Below are 17105 nucleotides of genomic sequence, written 5' to 3' on the forward strand. Positions count from 1 at the left end.
ATGATTTTCCCCCAGTCTTCCCAGTTCTCTAAATAATTATGGGCCTGTGAAAGAAGCAGCTTTGTTTATTCTCACTGAAGTTGTTAATTGTATGAAGTCAAGCATGCATGTGTAACTGTTTACAAAAGTGTGGCCTAGCACTGTAAGTTTCCTAACCCAATCCCGATAAAAAAAAAAACTAAAAAAAGAAGGCTATAATCAGAGTTCAGGAGAGATTATGTTCTGATCAAAGTCAAAGCAGCAGCTCCATTAAAATTTGTGGATTGCAGAGGCTGCAGAATACGTGGTCTGGCCTAATGATGAAGAAAATTGTTTTTTAAAACCCCAATTCTTTCTCAAAAATACCATCTTATATTTCCCTTAATATTTTCCAGAAGTTGTGTATACCTGCTTGCAGTCACTGTTCCAAAGTGCCTGTCTTTGTGTTGAGAAGTATTGTCTTCCATCAGTGCAACAAATGAGGCCTTTCCCTATGCTTTTCCTTAAAGACTAGGCAGTGGAGTTGATATTTGATTCATAAGCTTTTGATCCATACTTAATCCTAGGGTGGCTAGCATCCAGAACATGCGGTGCGTTGGATATTGTGTACCTAATGAAGTAGCTGTTGGTGTACAGCACAGTAGGAGACTCTCTCATGTTCTCAAACAGCAGCTGTAGAGTCAGTCCACGTTCCCTGGGTGGGCCTTTGGGGAGAGCAGCTGAAAGAACCCCTGAGAAGCAGGGTCTCTTCTGTTTGCTCCCCTTTCTTTGCAGTGGATTTACAGTGAAGGTAAAATTCAGCAATAGGTTTTTTATTTTTCATCCTAGAGCTACTTAGGCTGCACTGTCATTTCACAGCAACGTAATCCTGTAAAATATGATGTGTTATTGCTCCTTTCAAAACACTCTCTTACACCACTGTAGGTCAGGAGAATGTCCTCTGAAAACAGTGGAATTAGTCTCATTTTATTTGGTAAGAATATAATTAAAGAGACAGGAAAGCAATGAAATGCAGCAATAATAAAGTACAACAGATGCCAGAAATGTTTCAGTCTTTCCCTGTTTACAAGAAAGAGAGATGCTGTAATCCTGATTTACTACAGGCTTACAGTCTGGGTGTAAAGCAGTCCAGTGCTAGGGAGATGCCCATAGGTGTGACTTGCTATGGCAAGCTTCAGACACATCCGTTGTCTCATTACATTCAGTTATACTTTAAGACAAAGATGTAAGAGGCAAGAGAGTCCAAAGAAAAGTGATGGAGGTTATGCAGGATCACAGTTGCAGACGTAAGTCTTCTGGAGAACATCTGAATCATCTCAGAAACTTCTTTGGAAAGGAAAGGGCTTTGCAAAAACTGGGGAGAGTGATACAGTCTTAGCTCTTCCCTATTATTGTGCTTTACAAGACCTGAGTGTTTCTCCCCAGGCAAAGCGGGGCAGCTTTGCTTTTGGTGTCCAGTTCTCTGATTTGGTAACATGAAGAGACTAGCAGGCTAGTTTCTTTAAAAAAAAAACCCTTCAGTCATCAAGAGAGAGCAGGACATCAGGATCAGTAATATAACATGAAAGAGGTGATAGGAAATATCAACAATTCTTGTTAAGCAAGCAAATGGTAATAATATTCAGAGGATAAAGTCAAAATAGCACTGAACCTTTGACACCTTCAGGAAGCTGAGCAGTTGTAGAGAGAATATCTTTCCAAAAGTTTCTAAAATTGCTCTAGAAACCCTCAACCTTGTTGAAGCAGGGGCTCAACTCACTTGGGCAGAAGAACAAGTTATTATTAGTTAGGCATTTTACAGGATTGTCTGTGCCTTCTATTGCTTCTCACACAAAGTCTCAAAGTGTGTTGTAGAGTGGTCAATATTATTGTTCCTGCTGTGCTGAAAGGCCAAATAAACACTCTGTTGATAATTTGCGTGGGGTTACCCAGAAGCAGAGCAGAGGACTCCAGAGTGCTTGCTTAGTACGTTGTTCACTCAATCAGTGTTTCCTGAGAAGAATCCACCCAGGGAAGGTTGGCACAATATATTCACACAGACAGAAATCACATCAAAGAGTTTAACACCTCAAATTGACAAAGGCGAAGCAGAAGCACAGAGGGATGCATTAATTTTCTTCTAGTCTCACAGCAGGTTCACAGAAGAAACACGGCTCCAAGCCAGGTGACTTGCCTTGCTGACAAGCAGCCCACCCCCAGGCCAGGCTGGCTCAGCCAGGGTCTGTGGTCATACTCTCTTCCCCTGAGCTGACACCCTGTTTTCACCTGGAGGTGGAAGAGAGAAGTGGTAGTATGAGATACATTTATTTTGCACACCGGTGAACTTCTAGGAACAGAAAACAGAAAAATGCTCTGGCAAAGGGGAACAAAATAAGAAGAGAATTTAGAAATGCCACACCATGCATTTCACATTTGGCAATTTGTACTTCAGAGTTAAAACAATTTTGTATGTGCCCTTTGAAAGTGTGAGGCTACATGCATGAAGAAAGCACCCATTTCCTTTATGCTTTGAGCAGGGAGCTATATGTTTTAAAAATTAAAAAGAACAATTAGTCTTGGAGCATTAAATCTGCCGATCTAGGTAGCTGACTAGCTTTCTCACAGACATGGCTCTCACAGAACGAAGCTGAGGAAACAAGGCTTAGAAATATAAATATTAGTAGGTGTGCAGGAATATAAATTAGGAGAACCGACAGTTTAAATTACTTTCATTTACTTTCATTTGCTGAGTTCACAGGCTGACATCAGAAGTTACATCTGTCAGGTTGCTAGCAGGGTGAAGTATGGAGGCAGAAGGACATGGAAACAGGATAAGCTCAGTCCCCATAATGGCAGTGGGATCTGCAATGACAGCATATTATCTCATGTAAGAAGTCCCTAATAGAAACAGAAGCTTTCCAACATCTCCATCAAACATGGAAGGTACCATGTAGGGGTAGCTGTCAGCTCAGCAGTAGCTTCCAGGCTTCTGGGCACTTAAATCACATCATTATTACAGACACCTCTGGATTCTCTGATTGAGGTTTTCCTATTTTGCTTGGGAGGATTATGGATGGAAGGAGGATTAAATGATCAAATGAATCATGTGAGAGTGAGGGAATGCCTACACGATGAAAGAAAGGGTGTCTGGAGGAGACCTTTTTATTTCAGCAGATTGTGTGGAATAGAAAAATACAGATTTAAGGCATTCTGATGCCTAACACTGTGCGTAGATGCACAAGGTTTTTGCATTGTGCCTGTTTTGATAATGAGAACCTTGGGGTAAGGGCCATGTGTTTTTTAGTTCACCTAGCACAGTATTGTCTTTGTGCAGTCCTGGAATGCAAACATTAACTATGATTGTTTTTCATGGCAAGCTGCATTTACAAAGAGATCTAGTTTATCTGATTTAATTATTTTCTGCGTAAACAAAACATGTTCATCTTAGTTTTCTGTTTGTTTGGTTTTGTTTTTTAAATACTATATTCAGGTGAGAAATGTGCCTTTGCAATATTTGACAGTTACTTTTGTAAGTTAATAAAAATCAGAATGTATGTAGCCCCAAATGTCAAATATATAATTACAGTTGGTTTTCAATGTCTGTTTCAGTCTGGTAGTTTTGTGCTTGACTGCCATCGTGGAGCAAAAGGTAACAAGCCAGGGCCTGATTGGTATCAACCACTGGACGACAATCAAAACATCCAAAACATCTAGCCATTTAACAGGCAGATGGAAAATCTATAAACCAGTGTGACAAACCACCTGCTACTCCTTTCCTACTGTTCCTTTTTCTATTCTGGAAATACAAATTACATGAATCTCTATCACCAAGAAATCGACAGAATGTCAGCCTTCAAGTTGGCTGCATTTGAGAAGGCAAATAATAAATAGGAGCATTGGTGCACATTTCCATGCCGTTCATTATCTTTGGAGGTCTTTCTCATATCTATTCTTACTTGATTCCTCTAGAACATGGCCACATTTGACTTAGTAGTTGTTTTGCTGAAAATCAATGGAATCTACTGCACCATTTCAATAACTTGCTTTCAGATAGTCATAATTTCATTTTAATTTTGTGCTTTTTACAATTTATAGCTAAGAAGGAGCTACTCTGGAATTTGCTTTTAAGGCGAGTTACAGTCCAAGAGCAAAATTTAGAAGCAGCATTTACACACCATTCTGAGAAATATATATTATTGTGGTTGCAAAATAGAATCCACCATCTGATTTGGGAATACTTTTGTGTCAGTATTGGCTATTTTCTGACTCACCTTGGTGAAGAGACTATGTGAATCTCGTTGCTTGAATAGATGAGTGTAAGAGGCTTCTATATAACAGGCTACAGTTTATCATTTTAGCTGAAGAGGAAAGATGGGGAAAGTAGAACGGGGATCCATATCTATCAGCTAATTTTTCCTTTTCTAAATTCTATTTTTATTTTGCAGGTGATGGAAATTAAAGGACAAATGATTCATGTGCCAGAATCAAATTCAATTTTGTTTCTGGGTTCCCCCTGTGTGGACAAGCTGGACGAACTGATGGGCCGAGGCCTCCATCTTTCAGACATACCTATCCATGATGCTACTCGCGATGTCATACTGGTCGGGGAGCAAGCAAAAGCCCAGGATGGCTTGAAAAAACGAATGGATAAACTGAAGGCAACACTAGAATGCACACACCAAGCCCTGGAAGAGGAGAAAAAGAAAACAGTAGATCTCCTTATTTCTATTTTCCCTGAAGAAGTGGCTCAGCAGTTGTGGCAGGGGCAGCAGGTTCAGGCCAGGAAGTTTGATGATGTCACCATGCTCTTCTCAGACATTGTTGGCTTCACTGCCATCTGTGCGCAGTGCACGCCCATGCAGGTCATCAGCATGCTGAACGAACTCTACACACGGTTTGACCATCAGTGTGGATTCCTGGATATCTACAAGGTAATAGCTCAAGTCCTACGTTAGCAAAATCTAATTGAAACTAAGATGCCTGTAGCCATCTTCCTAAATTACAGACCTTCCATATCAAAATGGAGAGGCAATAATTTTGTTTCACGTTACAAAAATAAAACTGAAATATGCCCACTGAAAGTCAAATACATTGATGCTAAGATGTCATCTTAGTTCCCCCATGGGAATACATGTCTCATATTCTCATTTTCCTATAAGAATGTACACCTCCTGTATTATAGCCTGGTTTCCTTTAGGTGACACATCAGCCACAGTGTCCTAAGGGAGATGAAATGCACAGTGATGATCCCAGCCCAAGCTGCAGCTCCTGGAAGGCACTCAAATACTTTCTGTTTCAGCTGAAACTTGAATACTGTAGGGTTTAGGCCCTTATCTTTCCCCTGAATGAATTCAAATTTTCCACAAAGAGGAGAGCATTCACTAAAAAAAGTGTTATAAGAGATTTAAGTTTCCACTGAAAAACAGGGAGAGGATGGCAGATGTCCATTCATAGTAAATGGAATGAGTGGGAGGGGTGCCGTGCTTCTTTACTGCTCTGCAGAAAAGGATATGTCGCATGTGTTGGTCCTGTTACAGACTTCATCACCTTCACTTCTCTTCAGTGGATTTGGTGTCCAGTATGTATTTGAGAGAAAAAAGAGGGGAGGTAGAATTTAATAAATGCAGTTAAGATATTATCTGTGTAACTATCCTGTGAAATATACAGAGAATATGTTTTGTATATGGAGTACTTTTAAATTTGTTTTAGTAAAAGCAGAGAAAATTTATTTTTATAACTGAAAGCACCAAAGAAAAAAACCTGAAATTTTAAAATTATATATCGACTTCATTTTCTGCCTGAGGCTTGCAAACTAAATAATCAGTTTTCAAACTGTTTCAAATAGAATTTATTGATAGACTATAGAGAAAAGGTTTTCAGAAGACAGCTGTCACTTTCTTTTATAGCCTGAAATGCACTTTAAAGGGCATCCAAAAATATTAATTACCCACCTAAATAATAATTGTATCTGAAAAGTTACAATACATACCACAGATAGAACTGAACATGGTATAGGTTACTAGGACAGTATACCACATTAAAAGATCACTCTGTAAATAAGTTTTGTGCTCCTGGGTGATGGATTTGTGTTACTAATGCTCAGAAGCCAAAGGCCATGTTGGGAGATGACTACAATGGAAGGTACCAACCTTCATTTGAAAATTGTTATGGTGATATAGTCCGAAAAGATGGGAAGTTTGATCTCAGTTTGTGTTAGTCTGATATTGCTGCACTTGGTCTTGAGCCAGCTCTGAGAACAGGACTTGAGGAACTTCTGACCCACAGTCAAGAGTGATATCTAGTGACCTTGTTTCATATGCTGTATCTGGTACATGGGTGCAGTTAGTGTTTTCCCAGATGATTAATTTTAGTTAGCTGTTTTGAGGCATTCAGGACATTCTTTGTTGAAAACTATGGTTGCATGGGAATAGGAAATAAAGTACGTAAAACTCTATGACCTGTTTGGAAGGAAGGTTGATTCAGTCCTGTGAGAATGCTAAGAAGGAATATTTATATGTAGGTCATGAATATCATATCATTTAGACCATGCCTTTCTGCCTTTCACCTAGCTTTGTACCACTTCAGATAGAAATATCTTACTGTATAGAAATACTGTCCTGAAAAGTGAAATAAGGTGATGGCTGCTGAGACAGGCAAGGTAAGATTTATACATTCAGAAAACAAATAAACACTCCAGAAAGTTAAGAACCCCATGTAATTCTATGAACAGGGGAATAAACAAAACCTTTTTTTCTATGGAAGGATGTCTTACACCTCTAACACACTTTCTCCACTGTTCCTGTTCTAATATAGCCAGTTCTTTCTCAGACCCTTTCATCCTGGGTTTTCCTCCATTTCCCTACTCCAGTGTCCCCTGAGCAGCCCTACACATTCCCTGCTTCCCTTCACAGCCCACCTATAAGCAAGGGAGTGTACACTGTGGCTATTTTGGAGCTGTGTGTACCTTTTTTTTCTCCCTCCAAATCTTTTTTTCGTTTGTTTTTTTAACTGGAAGCCTAAAAAAGTCACTGTGGGGTTAAGAGGAAATGCCTCAGTTAACCATTACAGTAAGACAAAACTCAGGCAATGAACCCTTTTTCTTTTCCTTAGAGAATCAGGCTTAAAATAACATGACAATTCTTTTGAAAAAGGATTTACATTTAAAAATAAAAATAGCTTGTGTGTTTATATCTTTTTCATTTGTTTCAGATGATATTGTAGAAGCTAAGTTTATTGCTAGGAATGATCACCACCACAACAGCTATAATTTTAGAAATCATTGTCAGGCAGTGAATTTTAGATATGTAATCACCAGTATTTGTACCTACAGCCTGCCTCTAAGATATACTCCTGTAATTAGGCTACAGAAATTTATCATGTGACATAAATATATCAAAACAAATCAATTTTCACATTTGCTTGTTTTTAAGCAACATGGCAAGAATAATTTGCAAAGATCATTTGGTGAGTACTTCTGAATACCAAATTCACTGTTTTGTAAACACAAAATTAAGTAAAATTAATTAAATAAATTCTATGCTGCAAGTTGTTCACCAAGCTGTACTGTTACAGCATTTTAAATTCAGAACCTTGTTGCTTCTAATCTTGGACTCAGACAACGAATGTAATATTTTCAATTGTCTCACACTATTCATTCAGGGATGTTTACAGAAAAGTATGGCACAGAAAGAAGAACAAAGATCCTTGCATTTACCATCAGACAGAGTGTAAGCATAATGAGCTGTGGGATACAGAATAAGAAATGCTTCGAGAGGGCTGAAGAGGGAAGAATTAGATTTTGAAATTTCTTGGAAATGAAAATAAGTAGCTATAACTGATGAGGTAGGGAAAGGATATCCAATGGATGGATGCATAGGTAAGAATGACACAGGCAGATGATGGGCTCAGAAAATGAACTTCACAGCAGCGTTTTGAATGGATACCAGAAATGACAGATTACATTTGTCCAAGCTGAGAGAGAACATTGCAGTAATTGAGATGCATGGTGATACAAGCCTGAGTGACAGTTGTAGCAATCTGGAAGTCTCTGTGCTTTAGAGAGTGAAACTTTAGAAAGAATCTGCTTACATATAGCCTTGATGAAAAGATCAAGAGGGACACTCTTGGGGTAATCACAGAAGGGAGAGGATGTGAGAGAACTGAGACCTGGCAATGCATTTGGAAACTGGTGCTGCAGACTCTCTGAGCTAATTAGATTTGGCTTGGAATTGAGGAATGGGAGAAAAAGATGCTGTTGAGCAGAGAGTTCAAATCAAAGTAATGTAGATGCAGATGCTTGGTAAGCTAGCGCCTGTGGACATGCAAGTAGAAACATGGACTCCAGGAGCAGAAGTAATGGTAGAGAGAAGATCTCAGTAAATTTGGAAAGCAATTGCTTTGGGTAAAATATATACTGATTGGCCTGACTGTTTGTGTCTTTGTTTGACCTGGTTTTCTCTGTATCTGAGTTCCTGTTGTTTATGAGCCAAGTGCTGGAAAACAATGCTCCAGCTAAACCATCTCTTTATCAAATAAGCTATTTAGATATGGTGCAGCCATGGCTGCTGGCATTTAAAACTTAACTCTGCAGGCTGAAATCTTCCCTGCTCAAGATTCCTGCAGCTTCTGTTTCTCTCTCCAAGTAATATGTCTTTGTCATCGGATCATTTAAAATATTTTTTCTAGTTGAGTACTTTTGCCTGTGTAGGCCTGCTTTCTGAACTCTTTTTCCCACAGTTTCCTTTCTGAAACAACCCCATTTCCCTCCCTCCCCGTTAAGCTTCTGTGTGGAGTAAAGGCAGCATGTACTGTGGCTGTTTTATTGGCCATACTTGCACTGGCTGGGTTGGCTATATTTGCTGGCCAGGTAACACCAAGCCAGCTCCTGTAGGTGTTAATTTCTTTGTCCTTTCTCTGGACAGTGCAGCATTTGTCCTTGAAGACATTTGCAGATTTTCCCCTAACACTAAACTTCACTTGCTGTGAAGTGCTGAGTCCCACTTCCCATGTCTAAGCAAAGAGTCCTAAATGTTTTCAAAAATGAACTATTGTCAGCTGCCAAAATTTCTTTACTATATATCTTTGTTGTCAAAATGTTAATTGAAAATTTATTGAATAAGACAATATAATTCCACAGGTTAATTTTATAGTTAGAATTCACAACTTTGTTATGTGAATTTCTGCTTTCTTTTTGGTTTCATTATTTGGCTAAACTGACACTGTCTTTGAGTGCTGCCACACATACACCGCAAATTCCTTTACCAGCTTCCTCGGGGTTCTCCTTGGCTGTTATTCTTGGCAGCATTATTTCAGTTACTTTACACTGAATGATACTATTTTATTTTTCTGAATGTTACAGTTAGTATGTCAGATCTTCATTTTCTGATTTTATACACCTAACTCTGGCTACACCCTAAATTTTTGCTTGTTGTAAAGACCTGAGACTGAAAAGGGTGGGAAGTCTGGACTGCTCTACAATCATTCGAGACTGATACTCACCAGTTCTGAAAAATGTTTATATTGAGGTTTTGATAGGTTTTTAGGAACGTAATTTTAAACTCACATTTTCTGAAAATATAACTTTACATTTTTATACTGGTAATTTAAGTTGCTGAAATCAGTATTCATTTTACAAGAAATACTGGTACTTTCTCAGTGCCATGACTACCCCTCCTTGAGAACTGATATTTGTACATACTCATAGATATGTTCTTAAGCTTACTATCCATGCTATAATGACTAAAGAATACCAAAATGACAGGAGTTGTAAGCTTCAGACTATTCTGAGGTTTTCCAGTCTTTATGGTGCATAAGTTAAAAACCATAGTCTCCAAGTTTTCATGTAAAATCTACGATGGCCCCTATTTTTGTCTTCTTTCTCTCTCTTCTGCAGTTTTAATCTTTTAAGTTCAGTGCAACTACATGACCATTTTGAAAAGGTTTCAAATTCTTTTAGCTTCAGCTTAGGCATCTGCAGAATGAAGATTATTATGAAATGCAATTAAAATATGTAAATTATTCTGATACTCTTATATGACCAATATGATATGCATACAATATTGTAGTATACCTTCTTAAAGATGAATAGATGCAGTTTTGGGGATTACTGGTGTACTAGGTTTTGCTTCTTCCTGTTAGTTTAAAGTCAGTGGGTTTTGAATGTGTAATAGAGGAAAATGCGTAATGGGAGAAAACTTCCATTGCCCAGAAACTAACTCCGTGGTGCCATCCAGTCTGGTAGAGCTCCCCTTCAGCATGCTGCTCTGTTCAGATCCCACCACGGAGGGCTCCCAAATCTTCTTTTCTTGCTCTTAGCAGGCTATAACACTGACTTTCTCCTTGAACTCTCTGGCTGCACCTGGACTTGCTGGCACACAATTGTGTCTCACTCCAGTATGAAGTCAGGGCAAAGCCGGGATACCTATTTTTTGGGGGAATTCAGAACTGTTCTTGGGGTAAATTAAAAAAAAAAAAAAAAAAAGAAACACAAAAGGTTCCTTGGATTTTCCCTGCATATCTGGTGTATCACCACCCAAAAGCTCCAGGATATTTTAAAACTTCCCTTTACTTTAAGCATGTATTTTTCTGCAGCCTTGTGGAGGATTTACACTTTTTATCTTTAGGGAGATGTGCAACTGAAGCAGACATGCGGGCTCCAGAAGAGTTATTCTTTACTTTACAAACATACAGACCTGCACAAAGCACTAAAACATCTGCGCATGTTCCCCTGCATTAGGCAATTCATCACCCAAGAATCCTCTAAAGAGTCTAGGACTTCTGCTTCTGTATATAATTTCTTCTTCAGGAATACTGTGCTTGTATATATTTACTTATATTTTCTCTTTTGTGTCTCTCCTGCCGCTTTTCTCTTGTCTGAAAAGAACACATTTGTTTATAAGTATCCCGATCCATTTCTCCCAAGCTGCCTGAGATCCTTACAGCCTATGCCCAACTTACAGGTCCTGGGAGTGCTTCCCAAGTCCTCAGTTTGTGTGTGAGCCCTGGCCATATCCTGACTTTTTATTTGTACAGGACACAGAAGGGTATCCTCTTTTGGGTGTCCCTGCTCCACATCAAGGAGCAAGCCCAGAGATAGTGTCTGGACAGGAACAATGACTAAGAGCATGCCCTGTTGCAGCATACAGGTGTCCCTGATGCTATGTTTTGTAAAACCCACCATTAATACTTAAATCCTTTGTTTTCTTGTGTCACATTTTTCCACTTACCAAAATTTAGTCCCTCTGAGGGTCTGGAGGAAATTGATTTCATTTTCCATCAGCCTAGGCTATTTCCATTTAAACAGTCCAGTATAGTGTCAGATCTAGAGGATACATAGCACAACTGTGACAGCATATGGTTGGCCCCTCGTATAGCTGAGTACACCAAGATGCAGCATTTTCATCCATGCAAATAGCATTCAGAACTGCACCCTAATTTCTTAAATGATTTAAACGAATATGGAGGATACTGAGATAAGTTAAGAGAAACTAGCTGACATATGAATTTAAAGACATAAATTAAAGCTTATGTAACCTTGAGGAAGAGGTTGCTGTTCAGAAGCAGATTCAATACCAGGGATACCTATAGCAAATTAATACCACTCTTACACCTGGAGAAAGGCAGTCACATTAAACTGAAATGTGTATTTTAAGTTATGCATGATTTTGTTAATGTTTGCTTATTTTGTTGAACAGTTCTTTACATTGCAATTACCTCACATAAGGCAGAGTGCCAGCCAGGACATTTTCTATTCATCAGACATATTTGGTGGGATTTTTGCAATTTCATACTTGCCTACAGAAGACAGAAATCACTTATGCACTATGACTTTTGTACTACATGACTGTTGTGTTAAAACCTAATGTTGACATCATGTAAATTGTCTTCTAGCATGTCTCTATTTTAACTAGTGAAAAAAATCTTTTAAAATAATAGATCATAAGTCTACACAGCAAGTACTATTTGTCTCTTTTCCCTTCGTAAAGAAAACAGCACTCTGAATTAATGTGTAAATGAAAGCGTTCCTCCATATATTGGATACTGAAAGATTTATATTTAAGACTGCTAAGTAGGTGCTGTAGAAGGAGTTTGGATACAGCTCTTCCTGCAAAATGCTCCTGAACTTGCCAGCATGTAACATCATTAAACTCAGTAAAAATAAAATGCCCTCAGGCCTGGTAAAAGAAATTGATTCATAATTAGGCTCTCGGGAAAGAAGCTGGGATTTGTAGTAAGACATTTCTTTTAAAAAATGAGCTTTGCCAGATGAGCAGATTTCTGAACTTCATAGCTGGACACATGGAATACATTTCTGCTCATGTGGGAGGGGTTTTCCAGACACTGAACTATTTCCAAAAGCAGAATGCAGTGTCATAAAAGCATTGCGGAGTTACCTTGAAACTTAGGCACAAGATTTCACTGCTTAGGAGTTAATTTTGAAAAGTTGAAAGGCAGAAGCTAAGAGAACGAAACACTAAGGTAGAAACTGAAGGAGATTCTTGGGTCCATTGGAAGACAGTCTTATTCTCAAATCCTATCTTGAAAAGTTTTAAAACCTTTAAAAACTAGGAGGTTTTTTATAGATTCGCAGAGATATAGGGAATCTATAAATAATATTGTATCCAACATGTAAAATTAATTTCTAGCATAAACCCCCAAAACTAAGTATTTTAAGCTGACAGACATTGTTAAGCTTCAGTGTTGCACAATTCAACTGTGTTTCAAAGCTTTTCTGCCAAATCTGTGCAGTGGAAAAACATATAGAATACTTCAAAATGCTAACAGAACTAGGCTTTAATTTGAATTCACACAACATCAAGAAAACAAACAGGTTTTGATTAATTTGAAACAGGACAGTATTCACTCTTTGTTGTGTAGACAGAAATGTAGATCTCGAAGCTACCTCAGGATCAAGTATGCTTAGGCCATGCTCAGTAGAGGCTTTCCTGAACTGCACTTACACCACCTCCAGAGAAAGATCACACACACATACTTCACCTCTCCGTGGAATAACCTATCTAGTTTCTCTCCTGCATGGTTTTTTTTGGTAATTTCTTTCCTTAGAATCTGTATTTTAGATTAAGTGACTTATTCAAGTCTTTCTGCCATAAGCTGCCCAAAATACTTCATGTCTGCCCTCCCTCCCACTTAGTGATTAATAACATCTGTGATCTGCATGCCAAAATATGCATGCCAAGATACAGGATTTTTTGAGCTAAACAGGGTCTTGTTGTTGTGCTGACAAACAGTATCTTAGCACTAACAGTCAACACACCCATGCAATCTTTTTCCTGTTTTGGGGTTCTTTATGAAGGCAGGAACATGTACCCGGTAGTGCACTTTCAAAGGCACAGAATGAATCATGCATAACAGCTCATCTAGAGTCTTCTGAGCATTTCACAAACTAAGCTGTCCTAGTCTGTGGCCATTGTAGCCCACACAAACCAGGTTTTCAGCCATTTCTCAGAAAAAGTATGGGAGGGGTCTTGCATACTAAATGGGCACAGAAGCATTCAATTAAGCAAAGATCCAGACATTTGGGTCCTGCTGTAGTAAATGGGTAAAAAATGAGGTTTACAGATTTCAGGATGGAATACATCATGCCCTGGAAGTTCATTTTTTTCTTCAGAGACTATAGAAAGAGCATAGATGAGTATCTTAAATTAGAGGCTTAATTTTTGTGTGACCAATGCTGAGTAGCGTGAGTCCAATCCTGAATGACAATGTTGTCAGGTTATTACTGATTTGCAGAGATGTGTTTTGGAGAATTTGGGCAGATGGAAATATGGGAGATGTCAGTATTGTCTTGAGGTAGAACATGGATATTAAGTAAATTGTTCCCTGTGGTGAGTGCTGAGATTGCTGACAGTGTAAAACTAGAATGGAAAGTATCTCCCTTTTCTTCACTTTTTGTCCCATAGCAGTTAAGAAGGTATCCTGTTTGCTGCTGAACTAGAACTCATGGACAGGAATAATGAAACCCAAATGATAAGGCTAAAGCACCACTTTTCCATGTACCATGGCCTTTTCCTAGTTTTCCTGCTGTACAACTTAGGGCAGAAAACAGATGAAAGAAAAGCCCATTGGGAGATACTAATAACTTCAAAGGTTTCTTATAGAGTTATACTTACAAGGATTTAATCTTAAGGCTGATTTTTGCTGTATTGCTTTAGAGGGAAGATACTTCAGAAAGAAAGATACAGTGTTGAGGTACTATGTAGTTCAGTCTTGCAGATGAAATGAAATGTAGATGAACAAGATAATGAAAATTTTGGGAAAGCATGGCTCTTTATTGCAGTACCTGAGAACAGTTCCCAGCTTCCAGTTTCAGGTTCATTCCCATGCTGAATCCTGGCTTCATGCTGGGATGAGATTTAAGAAACCAGCTCTTTATATATTTATATGCTGCCATGGAAATTCAACCTGGGTGTGCAGGAAGTTAAGATGTGCTCCAGTAAGTCCACACTGAGGAGTACATACAGACCTTGACTAAGAGAAACCAGGGACATACCCTGACTTTGCTCCTCAGGCAATTAAACTAAAATCAAAACAAAATTAATAAGCTAGAATTCATTGATTTGTTGCGAATGTAATCATAAGAATCACTTCATATTCTCCAATAAATGCTGTTCTGAGCCTGGATTTATCTCTAAGATTGGAAAGGAAACTGACATATGGAGTGTAGAAAGGTTTTCTACTGGTTCATCTCTCTGTCTAGAGATCAGCTTTCCTGAAGGACTGTTTGTTTTCCCAGAACTTGCTCTGTCCTACTTCTAAAATTCACCTTCCTCCGTGTCCTTCCATGTTCAGTCTGCCCCTCTGCCTCTGCACGTAGTCTTCTTAGACCTTTCTCTTCTCTAGTTCTGAGGCAGACATGAAACTATACTATTTATAACATAGAACTAGTCATCTAGACTAGCCTCATAGTTGACAGAGAAAAGTCTGATTTTGTAGGGCGAGTGTGAATCTTCTTCAGTGTGAGATTCATCTTTTCCTGATGGAGATGCTTAGCACCGGTCAGATGACTGCTAGAGTTCCCATTTCAGTCTATTGACTGCAAAGAGAATTGAAAATCAATAACTCATATTCAAATGACTATATTAGAGGTGTCTCTGGTTAGGTGAGGTCTCACCTGTGTAGTCTACATCTTACTAACTTACAGCCTATGTGCTTGAAATATTGCTTTTTCCCTGCTTGTGCCTTCTACTTTTCATGTGGTGTATATTTACAGTTATTTAATGTTTAACATGATTAAGTTATCGTATCAATTAAAATGAAATAACATAAAATGGCATTAAACTAATACAGTTTAATGCCATTCTATGTTGTTTAATGCATAGAGTCCATTTTAACTGAAAAAGTAAAGTTTTGATGCATTTTAATTTCTGTCATACAATCATCAACCTAAGTGATTTCTTTCCTGCCTAATTTCATTGCTTTTTGTTATATTGGCACTGGAATAACTCCCATCACCACCGAGCATGAATATTGTGCTGTATTTCAATAGGGTCTCTTAGAATGCTTTAGTGATTAATTCAAAGCTTGGCTTTCCATGACTTTTGCAAATGGATATAATGATTGTCATCCAAAAAACTATGTATTGCTCACTCCCATTGAAACAATCAGTAACATGTGGGATTGACTGTAAGAGGCAATGGAGTATTCAAGGGTCCTTAACATTAGTGCTGATTCTGTTCTCTTTTAGCTAAGAAGAGAAATATTAACAGTATTTCATCAACCAAAGAAACTGAGGTGGTAATTTTATTGACCATCATTAGAGAACAATAAAGAAAAGCTGGCATTCTGGCAGACACTAATCTGCTGGGTGATCACCAGGGAAACTGCAGTGTTGCAGCTCCAAACAATGCAACTTTGGCTCAGCTGAGCAGTAATCTATAAAAAAACATACAGAAAAAAAGGGCTTTTTTTGCAAAATTTGTTTCTTTCTTCCTACCTACCTTCCTTTTCTCTTTCTCCTCTCTTCTCCTTTCCTCTCCTCTCTTCCATGGGAATATAGGTCACAAATCTGAAAAAAATGAAAATATTTCATTATTGCCAATGGAGGAAAAATAACAATAATAAAAAAAATTGCCACTACTTTAATGTTTCCTTGGGTATTTTAAATATTACATCATGAAAAGTTCAGCAAGTGTGGATGGTTGTCATATTTAATTTTTCAATTGTAATTTATATAGCAGATTTTTCTTCCTGAAATTAAAAGATACAGTATTAAAGAGAAAAATCAGTGACTGCAGTATGACCTCAATTATCCAGATGTCAGGGGAGACAGAAAACATTAGGACAACTGAAATTTCAGATAACTATCGATATAGCTAATAGATATATTAGGGGACAGGGAGTACTATGTAGTTAAAGTTCGGATTACAGTAGAAACCACCGTAACTGGTGCATTATAATGGTCCATGTTAGACAGTATTGAACGTGGGTACTCAAAGAAGTACAAGAAGCCCCATGAGCTACTTATGAAATGTCAGATACATAGGCAGACTTCTTTCTAGCATTTTCATTTTGAGATTTATGCCCTAAAATACAAGGATTATGTTCTTTATCACTGTATTTGCTGAAGCATCTATGAAAATCCTCACTGTTTGCAGAACTATTTGATTGTTCTTTAAAAAACTTGCAAAAATCTTTTTATCTGAGTGAGATCTTGTAATCAATAAGTTTCACAGGCTTTGCTCTTTCCTAATCTATAAGGATGTTGATGTCATTGTTGCCTCTTTCCCACCCACTTCGCAGCATTGTGAGAAGCCCATCTTTGTCTCCTTGAGGACCTCCCACAGGCACTGGGGTGTGCTCTTAGGTCCCCCAAAGCCATCTCTGCTCCAGGCTGAACAAGCCCAGCTCCCTCAGCGTCTCCTCACAGGGCAGGTGCTCCAGCCCCACCATCTTGGTGGGCCCCCACTGAGTTCGATCCAGTTTATCTATCTCTGTTTTGTACTGAGGGGCCCAAAACTGAACACGGTATGTAGGTGTGATCTAATGAGTGCTCAACAGGGGGTGATAACCACTTCCCCCAGTCTCTCTTCATAAAGCCCAGACCATCACTGGCCATCTTTGCTCCCAGGACTCGCTGCTGGCCCATGTGCTGCTTGCTGCCCACCAAGCCTCTCAGGGTCTTTGCCACA

The 17105-nt window shown here is 38.6% G+C and overlaps 1 protein-coding gene across 2 annotated transcripts in view; it reads left to right on the forward strand.

The window, feature by feature from the left end:
• Positions 1 to 17105, forward strand: part of GUCY1A2 (guanylate cyclase 1 soluble subunit alpha 2) — a 154940-nt gene that overhangs the window by 84305 nt on the left and 53530 nt on the right. For both annotated transcript variants that reach the window (XM_074145245.1, XM_074145253.1), the window contains exon 5: positions 4404 to 4889. In XM_074145245.1, the coding sequence (XP_074001346.1) occupies positions 4404 to 4889 (486 nt within the window). The remainder of the gene's footprint in view (positions 1 to 4403; positions 4890 to 17105) is intronic.

This window comes from Numenius arquata, chromosome 1 (assembly GCF_964106895.1).
Source record: "Numenius arquata chromosome 1, bNumArq3.hap1.1, whole genome shotgun sequence".
Taxonomy (NCBI): domain Eukaryota; kingdom Metazoa; phylum Chordata; class Aves; order Charadriiformes; family Scolopacidae; genus Numenius; species Numenius arquata.